At 37.7% G+C, this 23,413-nt stretch overlaps 1 protein-coding gene across 4 annotated transcripts in view; it reads right to left on the reverse strand.

Annotated features, from left to right (window-relative positions):
• The window catches only part of AGMO (alkylglycerol monooxygenase), a 179,312-nt gene extending 159,141 nt beyond the window's left edge, over window positions 1–20,171 (reverse strand). Inside the window, exons 1-3 of one of the 4 annotated variants that reach the window (XR_014883858.1) lie at window positions 19,817–20,170; window positions 13,068–13,198; window positions 1,103–1,254 (exon numbers count right to left, since the gene is read on the reverse strand). Coding sequence is in view for 2 of the 4 variants with exons in the window: in XM_010712730.3 (XP_010711032.2) it covers window positions 1,103–1,254; window positions 13,068–13,198; window positions 19,817–20,119 (586 nt within the window). In the remaining 2 variants the exon portion in view is untranslated. Of the gene's footprint in view, window positions 1–1,102; window positions 1,255–13,067; window positions 13,199–19,816 lie in introns of all 4 variants that reach the window. The other 3 variants (XR_002116001.3, XM_010712730.3, XM_010712731.4) reach the window with 3 other exon arrangements.
• Window positions 20,172–23,413: the final 3,242 nt, after the last annotated feature.

Raw genomic sequence — 23,413 nt, forward strand, 5'->3', positions numbered from 1 at the left:
CCTACCTCCCACTCCCCACAGAAGTTCATGCTTTCTCACCCACTTCCACATTCTCCACACACCTATTGGCATCAAAACATTTTCACTTTTTGAAAGCACATTACATAAACTTTCATTACTACATTTCACAGCTTTTATGGGTCGTGGGCACTCTGCCTTGAGAGGCCCAGTCCAAAATATGAAACAATAAGACTTGTACTTCTTCACTACAGGCTTTTGTATCAGTACTAATTTTAGGCCTGAGCTAAGTGTTACTGGACTTGCAGACAGAACACAAAAGGCTAGAGCAAACATACATTGTCACCATAGAAGGAAAATACATAACAGATACAAAGAGGAATTGACATTATTATGCCCTCACAGTAAACAAGAATGGAAGTAACTGGCATGATTTACACAGCCTCCACTGTTACAATAAATACAGGTTGAATCCTTTTCAAATTCATGTATAAGGCCAAGTAAAATAAAATTAAAATTAAATTAAATTAAAAATGTACTTCTTGAAAAGAGAATAGTAAGGACATGTTAGTCAAGCATTAATTATAGACAGGATATATAAACATAAATACAAACATATGTGGGTGTGTATATACATATGTATAAAATGTGTGCCTATCTAAACACAAAGTACAAAAATACTTTCATTCATTTATCAATTATGTAATTATTGATTTTTTTTTTCATTCAAAACAAATAGAAACAGATAAAGCAATCCAGATAGCCTATCATTGTTTTGGCCACCTTGTTTTCTAGTACACTTAGTTTTGTATGAAGCTGTATTTTTCACACAGGCATACAGGATACTACAATACACAAATTGTATTCACTTCTCATTCTTTTCCTGTAAGATACTACTTTTGCTTTGTGCTACTTTCAAAAATATACTCCCTCTTTTCATGAACTCATATCTATTCGACAAATAGTATGATATACAAACTGTACATCAAGCTTAAAGTATCAGTGAATCTTTGTTAATCCTTGAGAATAAAGCAGCTAGGCATGCCCAAAGTAGATTAAGCATAGAAACAAAAATAAATACCTCATTCTATTCAGAAATATTTAACACAGTCAATATTTTAATTCACAAAAAGCTCACGCTTACCATGACTGATGCGGTGAAACCAGTAGTATGCAAAGTCCACACCCAGAAATGTCAAATACCATGTCCACGGTGAATCCCAGGGCAGTTCGAAGAGTTTGTAGTTATTCCATACATAGATGTAACTAACTAGGTCAACACTTCTGAATAAAACACTGAAACAGAAAACCAAATAGTTTTATCAGTCTATTTACCACAGGAGTCTTTTTGTAACACAGATAAACTATGTCCAAGCCTCACAATCTTTGTCAAGTAATAAAACCAACACTGACTTCATAGATCTAAAGCAAAAGTACTACTAAGTTTTTTAAAACAAGCTCTCATCCACTCATCACCTGCATTTTGGCATGTAGCATGCTCATTAAGCAACCATTTTAAGCAACCATTTAGCAGTCATTCCTTCCAGGTAGTACAATGTTCCTGTTCTAATCTGCCTGGAAGAAACTCATTAATTCTCAAGTTCGAAATAGTGGCAATCATTTTCAATTCAAAAAGTAAAATAACTGAAATCTTTACCTTAGTATTGTAAATACAATGCAGTTAGATATGAGACTGAGGAAGAGTAAGAAAAATTACTAGACAATCTTACAGGCTCAAAAACTGTGCCCATGAGAACCTAATGAGTTTTAACCAAGGCTATGTGCAAGGTGTTACACTTGGGTTGAGGCAATCTGAGATAGGAGTACAGACTGGGAGAACTCACTGAGGGCAGCCCTGCAGAGAAGGACTTGAGGTTCCTGATGACAAAAAGCTGGACTTGAGTCAGCAGTGTGTGCTTGCAGCCCAGAAGGGGAATAGCTTTAAACTAAAAGACAGGAGATTTAGGTTAGATGTTAGGAAGACCTTTTTTATTCAGCAAGTAGCAAGACACTGGTACGAGCTGCCCAGAGAGGTTGTGGATGCTCCATCCCTCAAGGTATTCAAGGCCAGTTTGGATGGAATCCTGGGCAGCCTGATCTAGAGGCTGGCAACCCCGCCCATGGCAGGAGAGCTTGAACTAGATGTTCTTTAATGTCCCCTCCAAACTAAGCCGTTATATGATTCTATGATAATTCCTTTTCTGCAGTTCTTGACTGGTTCAGCTGAGTTCAGTATAGAGTGGATTTAATGCTAGGATTGGCACAAGGAATGTGTGAGAGCTCATTCTGGGAATGCCATGTGTCTCTGTCCATACCTGTTCATTTTTCTGTCACTATTTTTCCTATAGGTGATTTCAGTGATTTAGTTTACTGCACAGCCCCCAAAAAACTTGAATCAACAGAACTAAAGAGGACATATTATATCTTCCAAAACCTTGTTTTACAACCTAGGAAAACATTGATATGTCTTACTGGCCAAGCAGAATTGTACTAAACATTCTTGAAAATAGTCTGATCGTGCACTGTCCTTTTCAGTAGATGGACTGAAATAGGAGGGAATCTCAGAAAACATTTTTGTTTCATGTCAAGAACCATGCTCTCACTGAACTTCGTGGTCATCTTCACATTTTCACAGAGACATATTTAGTACTTCTATGCTCCCAGCATTAATGCTTCTTTCCATAATGGTATTTTAAATAAAATTATTAACAAGAAACAAAGCAAGCTAAAAATCCAAAGTTTCCAATATCAGACATCAAGTAGAATAGAATTACATCCACCACATCATGCAGAGAAGATGAAGGAGGTGCTCCTTGGGAAGATGAGAAATAATATATTTTCCACGGCCAGCTGCCATATCTTGCCTGCAACTAACTCATTCCTACACCTACTACAAATAAACCAATTCATCTTTTAGGCAAAAACAAAATGACAACAAAACTCAAACATTTTCATTTTGGCAGCAGTCAGATTAAGGATTTCTCTTAAGATGCAATGGCAGGTGTATCTGCAACTTCAAAAAAAATCAACTGATCTATGCCCAGAATTTGGACCTTACACACCTGGAACATGTTTAATTTTCATAAGAGCTGTGTTCTATAAATATTTTTAAAGAAGATTATATGTGTCCAACCAGATTTTTGCTATTCACCTCATGAGGCATCTGTAAAGGTTAGTATAAAGTCTCAATCACTTTCACAACAGGTCAGAAGGGAGCTGATATTATTCAAACACAAAGAAATGGGCATTTCTTAACATCTTTTCAATGGCCAGGAAATTTAAAACACCTTTTGCAACATACAGTATCAGTTATTATTAGGTACTGTTTTCTTACTTTATTCTTTTGCTTTTATTAACATATAATGCCTTTGCAGTACATCCTAAGATATGTGGACTGGTACATTTCCTCCATTTTTGATCAGCTTTCAATATTTCACCCTTGAGTCTTTTTTTTTTTTCTTTTCATTTTTTCCACAAGCTGAGGCCAAGGTGTAAAACTTGAGCTACCCTCACAACGCATTTTTAATGTGTAATTTGCTGTACAAGTCAGAATTTGCTTATTCTTTCCTTCCTGCTTGAATCACAACTCTACAACACATACCACTAGCTGATTACTATAATTAATTTGGAGCAATCCATCATATCACTATGCAATTCTGGAGAAAGAAGAGTTGCTTAGCTAAGGTTTTTTTTTTTTTTTTTTTTTTTTTTTAATTTACAGTGTGATAGATAGAAAAGTCCAGAGCTTGCATTCAATTACAACTCTGAAAGTTCACTTGGAGTTTTAGAGGTTTATATTGCCTATTTTTTCTCCCTCAAGTTCCATTTTCACTTCTTGAAAATACTGAGGAGAACTTAAGAAAACGTTTTCCTCATTTAAATATTAGTTTTTAACCATAAATATGACAGAAGTAGATAGCTAAGACTTTTGTCATCTGGTCCAATCCTCTGCATAAGGAGCAATAAATCCTAGAACAGAGAGACTACACAGAAAACCTTATTATGTACATTACATTGATTAGTCTTCTTGGATTTTGAATATTTCTACTGAAAATTTTCTTATGATGTGTGAAGTATGCACTTAGGCAACTGTTTTGACTCAGAGAGATGTTTTTTATCTCTTTGTTTCTAAAGTTCATACATACTTTATTTAAAGGTGACAATATTTGTTTTAATAAACCATTTCCCCTTTCTCCTTCCACTGGGTCAGATTATCACTTCCTCTGATTAAAAAAGTCCAAGAAGGAAATTCTGGGAGATGAACTCTCCATGTGGACATGAAGATCTACTTATGGTAGATCCCAATGGGATAATGAAGGAGGGAAAAGGTGGAGAAAATTCAACTAGAAGAACAGGCGTCTGACTCCTGGCAAAAATAACCAGGTCCTGTTTTGCTTCCTCCAGCTCACAGATCAACCTTTGAGCCTGGAATCAGCTTTCAGAAAAAGTCTTCCATGGTCTCCAGGACAGTCAACAAAAGTGAGAAGGATCAGGGGGCAATAGCTGTTGTCTCTCTGAGCACAGGGAAAGAACTGCATATTGAAAGTGAAGTCCACAAGGAGACAATGTAGGCTCTTGCCACTGCTGCAGTCACCACCTCGCACCACACTGGGACACGACCTGGAGCCCCTGAGCTAAAAAACACAGCTCTACAGCTGGACCTACAAAGCCTCAGCTCTCAAGAGCTTTAACAGACTTGCATCCTTGGAGGTCAGACACAGAGGGAAACATGTTAAGACACCTCGGTCAGGAGGTTATATTATCATTAAAAATAGTGAGGTATTACTAATACATTGTTTCCCTGGGTTAAACAAATTAAGTTTTCCCAGCCTGATTCAACTACATCAAGGTAAAGTTTCAAAATGTTGAACAAAGGCAGTTTCTCCTCTGTAATTGGAAATTATTCAGGCTATACACGTAACAGCAGGATATATGAATAATTAAAAGCTCTGTAAGCTTTTGTTTCAGAGTGGAAAGTATAAGGATTTCCATTTCCAAAGACCCTCATAGAGCTTTCTTTTTCAGATGAAAAATTGGTTCCAGTCACAATTGAAATAAACATTTTGATAACATGAATTCAGTAAAGAAGAGAAAGGGGAAGGAGGTAGAAGAGCCTTGAGAAAATGTCCATTTGCAAAGCAAAGCAAACCTTCTGCAACTGAAATCCCCTTTTATTTCCTGTACAGGTGCCAGGTTTTGAACAGACACCCAATTTATTACCTTGTCAGCTGACTTATTAGGGTTGACACAAATCGAACTGAAATATGCCTGACATAGTGCAGTCAAGGCTTTTTTCACACTTTAGCATAAAGCCAAACTTTCCACAAGATGGAGGGAAGGGGAGAGGGAGCTGTGGGAGTTCTATTCCCTGTTTTCTATCATCAAGATGAATATGATCCTCTCCCATTCTTAATATGCAAAATCAGTCATGAAATAACCTAAGGCTAAAAAATAATTCACCAAAATGATACATCTGGGAAATGATTATCAGGCTCTGGAAAGCCCTTGATTACAGGAAATAGCACCTACATTTTGAAAAAATGTTCCCACCAGACACAAAAGCTGAATCAAAGTCTCTCCTCTTCCTCAGAATGGCTTTCTTCTCTGGCATTTTAGTCTAAATAATGCAAATCCCCGGTTTTCCTCAAGTGGAAAAAAAAAATTATCAATTCCAAAGCAAAGTGAAATAGAGGTAAATTTGGTATTCCTACTAGCTGTGTTACATTCCCTATTAGTCAAGATGTCATCTGACAGAGCTGACCTGTTTTTCACCAGACCTGATCCTGCTACACTTCTTTTTTTGTCTTCCAATTCAAGACACTAGTATTAACTTCTAATAGTAGGTGGTATCAAACATGAAGAAAAAAAACAGGCTTTGGAAGCAAAAGGCAATGTCATTATTCTCAATATCTCCTGCCTGTATAATTTGAGTCACTTATTGTTTTCTTTGCTCTTTCATACATAAAGAAGAAATCGATTAAAAAAAAAATCAATATTATATACTTAAAAAATTTTCTTCACTGCCTTTCATGATACAACTCATGGCAATAACACCTACCATCCTAACTTTATATGCAGTCCTTTGGTAAATTTACGTACAGGTTATCTTTTAAAAATTTTAAATTCTTTAATTACTTCTGTACACCTGTACTTCTGATGAAGCTTGTTCTTCTTCCTTTGTAAGAATGGAAATTGCATTTCTCAGTTCTATTTATACCTAGCCAGAAGACTTAGCAGTAAAATGAGTTCCAGTAAAGTCAGGACATGCAGTGTTAAGAGATACTAAAACATCATTTTACATGAAGAAACAGACCTGATGTTTTAATGTTTATACAAATAACACCATGCAAGTGTAATACAAGAGCTTAGTATGTTCTTTCAATAAAGAATTTATTTTGATCTCTCCTACTTGCAGAAGAGTGGCTATTCCACTGAAGTCAGCAAATCTACATAAGCATTTGAGTTAGATTAGGAACAAGCCTATTATATTCTCAAAAGTCACATACAAGCAAAAGTTATGAGTTATCTAGAATAAAGAAAGAGGTAATGCAACTGTTCTCATAGTTAAATAGTTTCAGTGAGATATAGTGCATCAAAAGTTGAAGTAAAAAATATTTACGTAAGAATTTTTAGTGTACAGCTTTTGCCATGATTCTGAATTTTTCAAGTTATACTTTGCTGTTGTTCACACAAGACTAATATTTTCATTAATTTAGAAAATCACAGAGAAATTTTTCCCTAATTTTCATAACTACTAGATGTTGACCCAGCAAACTGTTAGCCAGTTCTAAAAATGCTACCCCGGTGCTCCATCTAGTGGAATTCTGATTTAAGCCTAATAAATCTTTTAGCAAAGATCAGTACTTTACTCAGAAAAGTATTCTACACAGTTTAGAGTTAGTGGTTTTTAAAAAAAGAACTGCGTGCATACTTATGAAATTTACCTTAATGAAAAATACAGAATAAAGATATATGCAATAACTGAAGGTTCTGAGAAATTTGTATATTTTGTGAGCTTCAGAGATTACTGAATTTAATAACACGTTTTTGATAAGAGTCAACTCAGTTCACAGCCTGTATTTTCACACAGAAACACAAATATATCTGAGAATAAATGTTAACAGATGGTTTTTACATTTCAAGTCACGCTGGGTGCAAAACTGGGCTCTAATATTCATGAATTCAGAGACTTTTATTTGGCCCCCTTCTAGAAAAATAAGAAGTGACGCAGCACTAAAAATGTAAACAAATTCCGAAAACTGCTGTCTCATTATTAAGGGGTTACAGCCCAAAAAAGTGATTGGTTTCCTGACAGGCTTGCGTGAAACATGGCAAGCTCTTGAACATCATCGTAGAGACTACCAGTTGTTTCAGTCAATTAGTTTGAGAACATCCTGATTCTCCCAAGACTCTCTCCTACGTTCTGCTCTTTAATGCTTAGTACCTTATACATCATTTCATTAGAAACTCCGGAGCCTTAAGCTCTGGCTCAGAGCTTTCCTTAGTCATCACCAGAAAGTAGCACACTATGCACACCAGGCTGTCCACAGCTACTCACTGGTACTCCTGTGCTCTGCCAGGACCGTGCTCACACAGACGCTTTCCAGCATGTCTCAAACAAAACAAACCAGGCTTGCAAAATTCTCCATTCAAACTCCTCAATACCGCCAATCTGCCCAGGGGAGTACCCACCACTGCCAGAGGTGGAGATGGTAACAGGGGTGCAGGGAGGTGGTAATGAACATATGATGGCAGGTAGGAAGCTCTGGCATCTTTTACGGGCACAGCTAGATTCAAACTTTTGCAAAGCCAGTGAGCTTACATCAGATTTATAAAGCTGTGTTAAACCAGGACAGCAAGAAAGTAGCAATATTAATGAGGATTAAATAATCAAGTATTTACTGAGTTAGCTCCACTCCATTCATTGATGATGAAGTAGGCCAACAAGAAAAAGGATTTAGAACAAACCTAGAATGTTCACATATAGATCCTGCTATGAGCTTAATTGAACTGAGTTAGAAAATTCCCTTCCAGAGTCTGGTCTGCCTGCTGAAAGTGCTGCCAATTCCCATGCACAGCCATACCCGCTTTGTGATGCTGTTTATTCTACTCTAATTGCTTTACCTACAGAGAATTAGTGACTTATTTCAAAATTTATTCTTACAGAGCTGTGAGGGCTGTGACCTTTGGCAAAATGTGGGAACAATTAGCAGAGCATATGAGACAGTGCAGCCAGGAGGATATTATTATGAAATACATAACTATGCAACTTATTTGAAGAGAGGGAGGAATGGGATGGTGAGTAAATTCTGTCTCTTCAAGCTTGTTACCTATTAAAATCTTTTTAATGGAAATATCTATTGACAGGCAGTGTCCAAATTGCCATAGATAGCTGCTAAAGTCATGGAGTTGTAAGCAGCTTCAGTGGAGACTAAGCCAGTCCAGCTGCTGGCTGCTACTTCTGCTCGCCTGCCTATCTCTCTGCAGTTAAGCAAATACCTTTTGCTCCCGTACTATCTGAAATGTCTTAGCAAGGGATCAGATAGACATCTTAACCAACACAAGAGAAATGGATGACTATGTAAGTGAACATAGGAAGAAGTGCAGTAACCAGAAGTACAGTTGGTGTAGGGGCTCAGCAGCCTTGCTATTTAATCAGGTTAAGCGATTACCTTCCCATTTTGGCCCCTTCTGCTCATCACTGCCCTAAGTCTGGTGGTTACCAGCCCTCAGACCTGCCAGCATAATTGCATGCATAGCTGCTCCCTGACCCAGCTCTGTCAAAATGAATGCAGCTGAGCTTAAACACCTCTTTTATAGTTCTTGGGGGGCTTTTGTTTCTGCTTTTAGCTGGATCACTTTGTCAGGACCAGGTTAGGGAGCAATTAAATACGTAGTTATGTTGGCAGATCTGAGGGGGCAGCTGGACCAGAAGCAACACATCTGACCATGGTCTAAGTAAACAGCTGTCCAAAGCTTTATTCAAACAGATGTGGAGAAAAACGTAGCTAATAAGTCTTGAAGTGAAATTATAATTTACAAGAAACTGCACATATCAAATTTTCTTCTAAGAGATACAATCACTAGTTTAGGAGATGATAATTTTCTGCAAACTTAAGCATAGTGAAGTATCTAGGACGTACTTTAGTAAGCCACCACTTTAAACAGATGTATTGATGCAGGCGAGTATTTTGCATTCTGTTAGGACAATGCCAGCCTCAAGGGGCTATGAATTGCTTGCACCAGTTTCAACCAAGTGCATTCTAATCATTTCTGCACACTGTTACTAATTAAGCATTGAGAGGTTCTGTTTTCAGACCACAATTTTACATACATTTAGAAGTGGGTAACTCAGTTCTACAACAAAAGAATCAAATATTACTAATCTTGCTATCCCAACTGCTTTTTTTCCATGCCCATTTCTAGTTCTGGTACAAGATTTTGTGAAGCCACGGTAAGAACTGATTCAGATTCGTATGATGGGGGAAGGTGGTCAGTGTGCTTCCTGGGCCACTTCACCACAGAGCAACACAAATCCTGATGCTGGCAAAAGGGGAAAGGAAGATCAGAGACAGAAATAAGCAAACAGAATACAAGTGAGGAAAGGGTGTTTCATTTGGCAGCAGTTTTGGCCTAAAATGTATGTGAAACCACCCCTTCAATCTCGCTTCTGGAAAAGAATTATGTAAAATCCAGATCTGTACAGAACTGAACTGTACTGGTTTACAGGAGAAACAGGATTTGTGTTCCTCTGAATCAACTACTGCTGATGTGCATCTGAGTATCTGAGATGCGTAATGTGAACTAACCCAAAAGCATTTTCTGCTTTCTGATGCTCAACACCACTTCAGAGAACTTTAACCTCCCTTGTTTCAAAAAGCGAAGTATTTAATATATAAAACTTGTAGTGTTCTCTTCAGAAATAGGGAAGTTAATTGCAGATTTGACTGATAAAACTATCAGACATATAAATTTGCACACACACTATGACTTTATTGCAGATCTGTGCTCTAAAAGCTGGCAATTGAGCATGACCATAAAGAACAGAGACTTTCCCAACTAGTTTGAAAATATACCTACCTCAGTTATCCCCCAAACACTTTTTGATTTGATTTATGTTCTGCTGCTTTAAAAGAAGAAATGGGCCAATATTAAATAATGCACATACTTGTATAGAGGATATTTATACCAAAAATAAACTTTCTCTTGGGACAATATTTTTAAAGCAGCATTTCAAGCCTCCTGGCAATGGTTTGTTAGAGAAGTTATTTATTTAGAATAAAGTTCTCAGAAATTTTTTAACCACCACCATTTAAGTTGCAGGGAATAAGGTTAATAATTTAAATTTTTCCCTTTCTTCCAAATTACTTTTCTTTGTATATAAAATCTAGCAATCACACATGCAGAGGGATGCACAGTATGTAGTAAATCAGAGAAAATTATATTTAAGAAACATATGGACTATTTTAGAAGTGATATGCATATGCAAAGTAATTGTACTTACTGTATGCTGTAGAGTCTAATAAGTCTAAAACAAAGCACATTACCTTGTCTGATTAGACTTTTCCTCTTGCACCTATATATTTTTTTTATATTTGGCAAACAAATATCAATAATTTATGATTTGCATTTTCTCCAACAATGAAGTAAGAAACACTGAATAAATATTGTTTTCCCTGAAGAGACGCACTACTTGTTATACAGACTGTGAAATGGAAAAACATGCTCACAGGATGAATATGGTCTGTGACTCCTAATTTTTCCATAAAATCTAAAGACCTCCATGCAGTGACGCATCTGAAGCTTCATTCTAACTAATAGACTGAAGCCCACCATTTTAGACTCAACCACAGATTTTTTTTTAAGGAAGTGGCAAACCATTGCTGCTAGTTGAGAAAATGAAAATTAGTCCCTGGGAGAGGATACAATCAATGGTGTGTTAATCTAACCTTCAGCTGTTAATGATTTGCACTACTATTTCCCCTGATGCTGTGGGTTCTGCTGAAATATTGTTTTAGCAGTTTCTGTCAGCTTTCCCTACCTTTTTTTCTTCCTGAAAAGGAAAGACTGAAGTGAAAATCTTAGCAACGGGTTTTGTGCATGCTACTTTTTTTCCAACCCAGTTCTTTCACACTATGGAAGCAGAGGACAGAAGGGTAAACTGTTCTGTTTTTTGAGTTCAAGCCTTTTTAGCTAGTCTAACATTTCAAACGCTTCTTTCTTTATAAAAGTGTATCTAATCTAAGCAGTTACTATTGGAACTCTGATGTTAACATGCAACTAAATGGTTTACAAAGTCTGGTTTTTTTGCCTGCTTCTTTGATATTCAGTCAGAAATTTCAAAGCTCAGTCAGAAATTTCAAAGAACCACTGAGAAGAGTCTTGTTTGTCCAGCCAGGAGAAAGTAGTGCAAGTGACGCACATGAGGCTTCTTGTGCTGGTAAATCAATGAATAAGTGTCCTGATCCTGTAGGTCTGCCTGGTCCTACAGAGTTTGCGTTCCTTAAGGATCACTTCGTTCACTCGAAATAACTTACAAAATATTTCTTATCCAAAAGAAAACTGCCTAGCCCACAAGCCAAATTCTGCAGCAAAGTACTGAGTGCCAAAATAATAAAAGTACTCAGCACCTTGCTAAGCTGCGTTCCACACATGCAACATTAGTTTTCTTAACAAGCATTTGTTCCAGGAATTAGTGCCTCTGAAGCATTTTAGTATTCCTTAAATGCAGCCAAAAGACCTCACAAAACCATTTAAACTTCATCACACATATCTCAGTCCCCATGTTTAACTTCATCAGTCCTGAATATTTCAGATAAGAAAAATAAATATGGTAAATCTGTCTAGAAAAACATGAATACGTTGAAGAAAATGATATTTGGACTATCTCTGTTTTAGCTGCATGAAAATGAGAGTAAGCTTTCATTACTGTTGTGTTTCAGTGCACACAAGTTCAGTACTTAAATAAATATCATAGCTTAAAATATAACAAACTCAATGTTCCTCTTTCACAATCATGTTCACAAGTCTTATTAAAAGTGCATAAAATTGTTTGAATACTGACTTCTCACTTTTCCTTTAGTACAAAGTCTAAATATACTGTACAAATTCAAACATTCAATAAATAAAGTGGATGACTAGCAGATTTCAGAATTTAAGTAAGAAGAAAATGGTATATAACTTGTCAGTACGGATTCTGTTGTTGTTGTTGTTTCAGTACTTTATTTTATCACTAACTTAGATTGTAAAATTTACAATGACAAGAATGACGGACCTATAAGTAGTGAAGACTGTATTTCACAGATTCAAAACATTTAAGGATGATCAAATATATCATCCATATATTTCTGTGTGGCCAAATTTAAGAACACATTGCCTATGAATGAAGAATGTAAACCACAATCTAAAAAAAGTTTTTGAGGATGAAAGATGGCTCAAAGGACTAACATGGACCTGGGATATATAAAGAGAGGAAGAAAAAGTAGAAATAGAGAACAAATGACTTCATTACTTGGCACTGATGTATCAGTTTCTGAAATATGGAGTGTATTTGAGACATCAACACTAAGAAGGCTGAAATGCTGTTGAGGATTCAAAAAAGAACTGTGGGAATATTGGAAAGAACTGAAAATATACTATACAGTCAGATTCAAACAATTGAAACTTTTCTTCCTGTAATGAACAAATTATATGCAATGATGGTAATCTGTAAATTCACACCTAGGAAACAGAAACCTAACCCCTCTTTAACAGAAAAAAACGTAATAAAATCTACCATCTGGAAGTTCATATAATGAAAAATAAGATCTAAAACACAATATTCCTCAGAATTATTTAGAGTATCTGAAAAGCACTTAAGAATTAGTCAGATTCCCTATTAGTATGTATTTAGTATTTAATAATAGGTATTTATTTAAAATACATTCACTATGAAGTAATTCAAGTTAATCTTATGACTTCTGTGCAGAAGAGAAGAAACAGCGATCATGTTTACAACATTTCTCTCAAGTATTAAAATCTTTTAGGACTCCACTGAAATCAGACAAGATAATGACTGAATTCAAAGAACTTTGAAAATGACTTTAAGCTAATATAACATGCATACTTACTCTGGAAGTCGAGACAGGATACCCAATGAAAGAGAACTTATGCCATCGTTGATCCGACCTGGCAGTTTGTGCTGCTGAACCCAGCTGACAGCAAATTCTAACACAATAAAAGCAATGAAGAATGGAATGCTCTGCAAAAGAATGGAAGAAAAAAAGAAATCACAATACAAGCAAGATTAGATCCACCTTTTCATAATCCTTAGAAAGAAACTTTTTACTCAGAAGGTGGTGAGGCTCTGGAACAACTGCCCAAAGAAGGTGTGGATGCCCCATTCTTGGAGGCATTCAAGATGCCTAGGTTGGAAGGGGCCAACCTGGAATAGCCTGATCTAGTGGGTGGCCCACAGCTGGTGCATTGGGTTTTTAAGGTTCCTTCCAATCAAAGCCATTCTACGATTCAAAGAGCATCTTATGTTACCACATACTTCTTAGCTTGTGTAATGCGATGGAAAGCACAACAGAGCAGCAAGGTCGCAGGCCACAGAGAGTGAGGATACACTCAAACACAAAAGCAGTAGGCACAGAAATAAGAAACTGCTTACCTTCAAAAGTCCTGTAAGGCCCTCAGGTAGGCAGAGATCTCCAGATGAGATACCCTCACCTCCACTGCCAACCCTTAAATGAAGTCTGGGAGGGGTAAAGCCAGGATCCTCCTTGGGTGGCCATACCTTCCTACAAGGCGCTCAATCACTGGTTCAAGCTGTGACTTAGCATTTCCACTACAGGTTGGTTGTCATCTTTCTAGCTACTATTGCACCCTGATAAAATACAGTAATGCTCCTTGTGGATTTTATAAACAAGTACAAGCTACTAGGCTGTCATTTCATATGCACAACCAGCATAAATCCAGCACAAAAACCCCATGCTATATAAATTTATTTTACGTTATCTGCACATAAATTCTTAAACAGCAACAAAACAAAATACAAAAGTATTTCCAAACTCATTTCTCATATTTAAGTAAATCAGTGGTAGAAGCAATATTAGTGGACACCTCTAACCCCAAGGTAAAACAGAATCTGCTTTCGATATGTTATGTATTTTTTTGATAGCATTCAGCTACTGAATCCAGCATCCAAGAACACCATCTAAAAGAGATATTAATGTGAGTTTTTTTCTACTTGGCCTATCTGTTGCCATGCTTTTCGCTGCTGATAGTAACAGCTCTTCTGTATGAGTTTTCACCAGAGAATCTAGGAACTATGTGAACTAACTATGAAGCCCATTCTGATCTTGGCCATAACACATTTTCTTTGCAGACCAAGTAGCAATGATGCAACGCACTCTTTTTTCTTTTGTGTGGGCACTAGCTGTCAAATCATTTTCAGCCTTCCAGAAATAAACTGTAATATTGTGTGAGACAAGCATTTTTCAGTCACAACACTGCTTCAGTCTAGGATTTAACTCACTGTATATCCTGAGTCTCAGATCTATGGACAAATTGAAAACACACCAGAATAGCACCCAGAAGTGAAAGGTATGGGCATAACTAGTAATAGGACTGCAATGCTACTATGACAATATTATGCTTCATCAGTACAAACAGATTGCTACAGGTGTTTTCAAATTTTCATCAGCATCCTGAAGAATGAAAAAAGATTGACCAGAAGTAATTGGCAGAGCACATGCATTCAGGGGTTTTTGTTTACCGATTTTTTTCATTTGGTTGTTTTGTTTTGTTTTTATTGACACAGAAGTCCTAACAGTCCTTGCAGTTCATGGAAGGAAAAAAGTGATTATGAGGCAGTGACCAGCCCCCACCAGCCACCATCTCCACCACAAAAGGTTATGCAGCAATAAAAATAGGAAGCAGCAATTTTCCTTCCATCAGATCTCTGTGCACATGAACATTCCTTAAACCATCTCACTCTGTAGGAAAATTTAGGTCACCTTTTCTGTGGTACTAAAAGGCATAAAATTCCCACCATGTTTTTAAGGGATAGAGAAATGCAACACCAATGAGTTTTTATCCCACCATTAATTGGAAGCAGCATATTGTCAGTCATGTTCCTCTTAGCCTTCTATCACTGCCTACTTCAAGTGACCTGCAGACGTGGATCCACACACTGAAACTCTCCACAGTGCCTGTGACTATACCATATTTTCATGGAAGAAGCATGATACTTCTGCAAATGCCACTGCATTTTGGAGGGTGCTCATTTTTGTTGCCAAGTGAGACATGATCTGGGAATTCCTATCAGACTGGGACACCAAAGAGACTAAGATGGATATAGACCAGATTGCTCAGTTGAAAAAGAATGGGATGATTCAAACCATGCAAGCAGCAAGAGATTTATAGTGTCTAGGAAATGTGAAAGTTCATAAACTGCAGCAGCTCGGGGTTAGGTTACAATAACAGATGAACAAAGATTAATATCAACATGGTACTTTTTAATTTAGATACCTAGCTTGCATTTTAGTTATCTGAAGGCCTCTTTGGGATACACACTAGCTGATGATATAAAACCTTTGAAAGCAAAGGAAAACCCAAGGATAAAGCCTAAACAGTTCCCAGCAAAAACTGTGTGGTAAATCTTCCGGTATTTGAAACAATAAAAAGCCACCCTCTATTTGGAATCATTGAAGTATTCTAGAAAAATATAAATGCTTCTTGTTTTGTTTTAATTCCTTCATTTCTAGGTAGATAAGGTTATTAATGTTGTGTTTGTTCTTTTTCTTTTAGTTGCTATAGCTAAACAACAGATCCCTAACTTAACAAACAGGCCAGATAATTGTGCTTGCACAACTAGCAGAGATAAAAATGGTCTTAGTAAGAACAGCTAAGGAATATTTGACCATAATATTAAGAGTTAGCTCTAGCATAGACTATAGGCAGGTTTGAAGTTATAGATATGGAGCAGCAGAAGCTGCACTTTAAATTGAACGGACTCAGAGCAAAATAACTGGAATTATTTTTTCATGAAATGAAAATAGTACACAGGTAATATATGATGCTTGTATTCTGTGCAGCACTTTACCTAGTAACTTCTGAAATGGCTACAATACTTGACTTTATACTAATATAATTTCTTTCCCTTTGACTTCATTAAATAATTTCTTCCCGCTGTGAGGCAGCCAAGATCTGACAGCACTTTTTGACTCACAAATAGGGAGTGTCAAAGTAAAGAGATAAAGAAACATTCAGGCAATCTTAACCCCCTGCCCATCAAGGAGCTTGTAAAATTTATGACATACCTTTTAGTATCTAAAAAATTACTACCTCTCTACCATACACATCCACATTATGCTGTGTTCAAAGCAGATCAAAGTGATCAACTGCATCAAGACTAGCACGTACTATTTCTATGAACATAATACCTAATAATTATTTTCACAGGACAGGATTTCAACAATTTAGATGCCATACAAACAAAAGCAAATGGAAAAGGTATAAGACAGAAGGGTAACAATTAAAACTGGAAAAAAGGAGGCAGTCAATAAAGCAGAAAATAATTTCCAGTAGCCTAAACGTTAATTTTGTTTTTTTGTTTGTTTTGTTTGGTCAGTAGTCTTTTTGATTTATTTGGTGGTTTGTTTTGTTTTTTGTTTGTTTGTTTGTGGATTTTTTGTTGTTGTTGTTGTTTTTCTCATTTATAATGACAATAAAGACATTTAAGGAATCTGAGGAGGATAGATAGTTCTGGTGAAATTTTTAAGTATTGCCTCTGCAAGCAGACTGGCACAAAATTAAGCAATAGCCACTGTTTGACTCCTGGGTCAGAGACAGCAGCTGGCCTGTTTTGATATCTTCTGATCTATAAATGTTTTACTCTGTTTCCACTTTCTTTCTCTTCATCCATCACTAGAAGTTCTTAAAGGGGATTTACATTAGTTTTTGTGGGTTTCATGAGTAACTGAGCCATAAATTGAAAGTCTTACATTGAGTAAGAGAGTTTCCCTTACAAGTAACCATTACTTAGAGAATGTGAAGGACCACTTTAAACCAATTTTTACTTCATACAGTTGAAAAAAATAGTATTCTCAGTTGAAACTCAGCATAAATTCACCATTTTATTGCAAGCCTTAAGACAGTTTGTTTTCTTAAAGTCCCGGGTCCTCATAATGTAAGAATCTCAACTTTCACGTAGAACTAAATAAGCAGGTTCTGTGCCTCATTATTTAGAAGCAAAGCCTAAAAATGTGAATTGAGTGTAAATGTGAACTTAATCTTTAGGCTCTACAAAGTAGAGAGTAAATAGCAAAGAAAAACAGTAATTACTAAGTTTAATGTTTCCATTTTGGAGCTTTCAGCAGAAGGAACCAGTGCACTCTCCTCTGAGGTCTGACTACAGGAAAGTCTTTACTGAGCATAACTGATAATTCTAGAACATAACAAGAAGTGAAATTGTTTCTGTTCATGAAAACAATGATCAAAAAGGATTCCCTTCACCCATCTACTAAGTGTGAGAGAATCCAAGAAACAGAGCACGCAAAATATATTTTTAGATCCATAGCAGAGGATGCTTGCGAAAGGACAAGGTTGGACTCCTTGTTGGAGTCAGGGTCTTCTAACCTGGGGAATTGTACTTTCTCTTCACTTTCTTGAACTAAGGGGAAATCATGGCTTTCAAAGCCTATATGACAAAAGCCCAAATAAAAATTCCATGACTGTGTCTATAACTTGTACCCATTCTCACAGAGTTTTGTAGACCAGCTATAAAGGTTATTTCTCCATGTCTCTGCTGCAGAGCTTTGCTTACAGGTCTGTGGTAACTGATCAGCCTATGTTTTGACTGGTACCTGGGGCTTTCACATACAGCTATGCCAACAAACATGTCTCTGCACTGTGGTGCAGAGATCAGGAACCTCTCCGACTCTGAAAATTGAAGCAATATAACCACAGCGAGAATGTGCATTGAACAAGTTAGGCAAAGTTACTTGGTTTTCAAAATCAGAGTTGCTTCGCCATTTCTGTTGTTTACCTCACAGATGTAACTACATGACTGAGTCCAGATCAAAGGAGTTGCTCCTACAAAATGACTATTCGAATGAACTTGAAGGTTCCTTACCCTTTTAAAGACAGAAGGTGCATATCCCCACAGCTAGCATTATGTGATCTAATGAGCTAGGAACATTATCTGGTACATGACAGACCATACAGCCAAGATCTAAATCTCACATCTGAAGCTCAGATTTAAAAAAAAAAAAAAAAAAAAAAGTTAGGAGTCACTAATTTAATCAATAGCTTATTTCACATCATCATCATCACCACTGTTTTCTAGAGCGTGAGTAATCTGAGCTGAGGCCTTCATTTATTACCACCTCAACACAGTTACAAGCAGCTGGAGCGGAACAGAACAGTTACGTCTACTCACAAAGATACAGTCAGAAGAGCTCAGACCAAGGTTATAGAGTTGAGATAGTTGAACCACTATAAGACTTTTACACACAGCAGAGTTATGCTGACAACAAATACATCAAGAGGGATTCCTGCTAAAACTATTCCAAGATAGCAGTTACAGGAAGTTTAACTATTCTTAGAAACCTCTTTTAGTGTAAGTTTTTTGCTAAATACACATTCCCTTATAAACTTATCATAAGAGAGCCATACAACAGCAGAAACCTACAGATATTTCTATAATGCTGATTAAGAATACTGCAAATATTCTTAAATGTGTGTTCAGTACCAGGAATAATGGGTTAGGACAAGTTCTGAGCAGAATATGCAACAAGCTTCTATGGCAGAAGGAAAACCAGGGATGCTAAGGTGCTGGCAAGATAATGTGTGACACTCAGCTGAAAATGTGGGAACAGTAAAAGAGATAGAGAAAGGCAGCAGGTAGAACTGGAGGGAACAATCAGCTGACTAGGCAAAACTGTCAGGCTCTTGACAGACCTCTTTGACCATCACATCATAGCTTAGTTGCACAACACCTCTGAGGAAAGCAGTCCCTCAACCAGATACTGTATGCACAGGTTGGGTTTGCAGCAGCTGTCTGCTTATCCTGTCCAAAGGGACAATGTTTGCTGATAGCCACCATCAGCAGCAGGTTGTTGAATGCTGAGATTCCTGGTAAGCTGCTGACAGTTCTGCACAACCCCATAACACCCCCACTACAGCCCAATAGCTGCCGCTGCACGGCGGTTCAAGATATGTACCATGATAAATATGTGCAATTGGTAGGACAGAAGGGAGCAAAGGTACCTCCATGAAAGCAGATATGCTGGCAGAGTGGGAGGGGAGAAAGTGACACACTGCTGCCAAGGAAGCTCTCACACTTGACCTCTGTACTCTTGCCTCACAGCTATAGGAGACAGCACTGTCCCAACACAAATATTTGTTCTCAGTCTCTTAAACAACCTTTGTGCTTTCTTTTTCTTTTGAATATGAATTGTTTATTATTTTTTTTTTCCCCTTCGAGCTGGTGGTACTAATTTTAAGGGCTGAGAGCTGACTTTTTGATTTGCAAAGGTAGGATCTTGGCATGAATAGCCTGATAATATCATGCTTTCTGCTTTACTCAGCACTGCCAATTTGAACAGCATTAACATCAACACTCAGATGCAGGCTGCTCCTCTGAAAACTCTACCTCTTGCTATCAGGAGCAAGCATCCGAACCTTCATTTATAATGCATAAGAAGAGTACACAGCTTGCAGTCAGTGAAAGATAAGGTATTTCATCTTACTTTGGGTGCTCTTTTGAGGTCACATCTTCCCCAGTCCTCCGGAAAAAGGCAGGTGGTGCCTGGGCACAAGGAGAAGCCAGCAAAGGATGCCGCCGGGAAAGAGGAGGGGAGGGGGCTCTCACCTTCTCTACGTAGTCGGGCACCTCCTCCACCGTGCGGAAGGAGCTCTCGCCGGGCGACAGCACGTAGAAGAGAGCTCGGAGCTGCTGCCCCGCCGTGGTTCCCATGGCCCTGCCGCTCCGCGCCTTGCCGACCCGGCTCTGCGGCCACCGCAGGTGCGCCGATGGGGGCCCTCCCTGCGACCGCTGCGCGGGGGCACCGCGGCCGCGCCCGCTCTGGCCTGCAGCCCTGCCCCGCGACCTCGGTTCGTTTCTCCTTGGCGCTGAGGGGTTTGCTGCAGAGATACTGCCTACTTTCAGAATCATGCTGCTATGCAGATTTTTCTCTAATTATTTTTCAGTGTGTCACTGTGTAGATGGCCTTCCAGTATTTGAAGGGAGATCATAAGCAGGAAGGGAAGAAGCTTTTTAGACGGTCTAATAGTGATAGGGTAAGGGGGAATGGCTTTAAACTAAAAGAGTGGGGAGATTAGGGTTAGACGTTAGGAGGAAATTCTTTACTCAGAGAATGGTGAGGCAGAAGCACAGGCTGCCTGGAGAAGCTGTGGATGCCCCATCCCTGGGGGAATTCAAGGCCAGGCTGGATGGAGCCCTGCTGCAGCCTCAGCTGGTGGGTGGCAGCCCTGCCCAGCCAGAGGGGAGGAACTGCCTTATCTTTTAGGTCCCTTCCAACCCAAGCCATTCTATGATTCTTTGTTTTCCAGAAACAGGGTGAGGTGTCCCTGGCAGTTCTTCTGATCAGCTGCTCTGGCCGGTCAAGCACTCCTCCTGTGCAAAGTTTTTATTTTTTAGTTATAAGAAGGGCTTATCACAGCTCAATTTTCTATAGCTCAGATTAATATGATTATGCTGAAGGCAGTCTCTAGAAGCCACCTATCATGGTTTCCTTTATAAAGGAGTGATATGAAAAAACAGTAAAATATGTTTCTTGCTTGTTTGCTGTAGAAGTTTTACAATGGCTGGAATAAGAATAGGTTTTGTACATTAGGCTTTTGATCTGAAGCTCAGGAACATGCATTTCCCCATCAAATGTTTGTCAGACAATCTTCATATGATTGGCAGTAGTAATAGTCAGAACTTTTGTCCAGAAAGAAAATAACATAATGTCCCAACATTCCCTTCCTCACAAGTGTTCAGTTCCACTTACAGTCTTTGCAGAAGAAATGGACTGTACATTCTGCCATCAATGATCTCACTAAACACACTGCTAGGTTATTAGGAAAAAAAATGTCTGCCTTGATGTAACCAATTTTTTGAAATGAACTGTGACAGGTACTGTGAGCTGAATTTTTTTGTTTAGGAAAAGAAATATGTAGAAGTTTACATTAAGATAATTATAATAATGCACCTATGATGTTTGGAGTCAGAGTTACAGAAACATGGAGTCATTAAGGTTGGAAAAGACCTTTATGGCCATAATTCCAACTATCAACCCATCACCACTGCTAAACCACATCCCTCAATTTGAACAGTTGATTTGAACAGTATCTTAAAGTTTGAACAATGTAACAGTACAATAGTGCATCATGAAAGAGTACAGTTTACTGGAAATATTTTATATTAAGCTGAATAGAGCACAAGCAGTTAAAAATAAAACAAGCAATATTTGGGTATTCTCTTAATGTGCCTAGTTTATGCTAGTAAAATGATGTTGGTAATACTGAAAAACTTAGTAAAACTCTTTGAAAGTGCATCCTTGAGTTCCTAACTCCAGTGTTGATTAATGACCGTTTGAGGTTCTTAAAAAATTATTTCTAATTATTAAATTCTAAAACCTCAATTCATCTAAATGAAATTTCCAAATTCACCCAAAAATCACACTTTTCTTTCTAGGTAGACTTCCAGTGTGTCAAAAGTTTTCACAGGCAAAGTCATATGATAATAAATGCCTTTTCACTTAGATTAGCCTAGGTATTCCTATGGCATTACTCTCACATTCCAGCTACTTGACCTCACCATAACCAAGATTCTCATTCACAGCATGCTAGTAGGCTACACTGAGCTGTGACTGGTGTTCATTTTGGTCCACTAGCATCTCACATAGATAAAATGACCAAAACTGAATCCCCTTAAAAAAAAGAAAAATAATAATAAACATTACTGGTATCTGGGGATTGATCTGCTGTGAAAAGAACAGTTGCCAGGGCAGGGGAGCCAGGTCTACTGGGGATATTTGAAGTACAATTGAAGAACAACTACTTCATATTACACCCTTCTGGGAAAGAAGGAATACATCAACAGTTTTTTGGAACTCAAAACTTTTAAAATTATTTTGGAATCCTTTTTCAATGAAAACCGTTACTCAAGTATCACAACACTGAAATTCTTGCGCTTGAAACTAGAAGAAATCATTTAGATTTGATTATACCTCACAGGGGAAGCAGGTAGTTTTGTTTTCCAGCTTCTGTGTGCAAGGAAGAATAGATACATGATAGCAATAAGACAACTACACCTCTAGTGAGAAGGAGAACAATTTTTAGACGGTCACCTGTAATTGGCTATACAAATGTCACTGATGTTCTCTAAGCGCTGAAATTTGGCATACAATTTCAAGTGCTTACTCTTATCTTTGTTAAGAAAAGAATGGAAAATTAAACATCCAGGAATGTTGCTTTAGTGAAAGGTCTAACTCTCCACTAAACAATGCCCCCTCCATTCACTGAGCTTGTACAACCTCCTTAGAAAGGAGCAGATTTTTTTTTTAATTAAAAAAAAAAAAAAACAGGTTAATATCATTTGTGGTGTTTTTTGTTTTGTTTCTTCTCAACAATCACATCCTATGCTGCCATCAGAAATGCAAAAGGATGTTCTCTCTGGAGACTGCGATTTTGCTGTTGACCAGCTGATCATTCCAGTAACCAAGGCAACAAAAGCCTCTGTTCTACTTAGAGGAAATTGGGGAGCTGGCCTAACACTGTCTGTAGGTGGATCATATTTTGTTTTCTCCAAAGAACTCCATCCCACCCACTTCATGAACTGAGAACGCCCAGACGCTTCCTGTTTGGGTCTCTCTGAGCACTAAACCAGCACTAAATAATAAACTCATAAAGGGAATTAGGGCAGGTTGAAACTGGGATGAGCAATATAGTCTGCCTTGGCAGTCATTCACAGCAACCTGAATCAAATCCAGAGCTGGGCTGGGTTTAGTGTACTCTATCTAAAGATATGTACTGATATCTTTGTGTGTAAAAACAGTTTATGTAAGTATATTGTGTAGATATAATAGAATTTTTCATGTCTTTGCTCCAAGTATTTAGTACCTATATTTAAGCTTGTCAATGAATGTTATTAGGAGAGCACATCTGTGTTGTCACAAATCTGTTATTACAAAATATTTCAAACGTATTTCCAAGTGATAAACCCTACATTGTATAATACCTATTCAAAAATATTCAACATTTTTGTTAGCATTAAATAAGCTATCTATATTAATGTCCCGTTCTTAATGACAGCATAACTGACTCCAGAAATCTGAAGTAAGGACGTGCTGCATAGTGATCATCCTAACATTATGCAGTTAGCCACTTGCTGCAAACTCCAGTCTTTTCTATCTCTTCTATGCAAGAACTATAACTGCTCTAACTATAGAGCAGTGACAAG

This window comes from Meleagris gallopavo, chromosome 6, assembly GCF_905368555.1.
Source record: "Meleagris gallopavo chromosome 6, MGAL_WU_HG_1.1, whole genome shotgun sequence".
Lineage (NCBI taxonomy): Eukaryota > Metazoa > Chordata > Aves > Galliformes > Phasianidae > Meleagris > Meleagris gallopavo.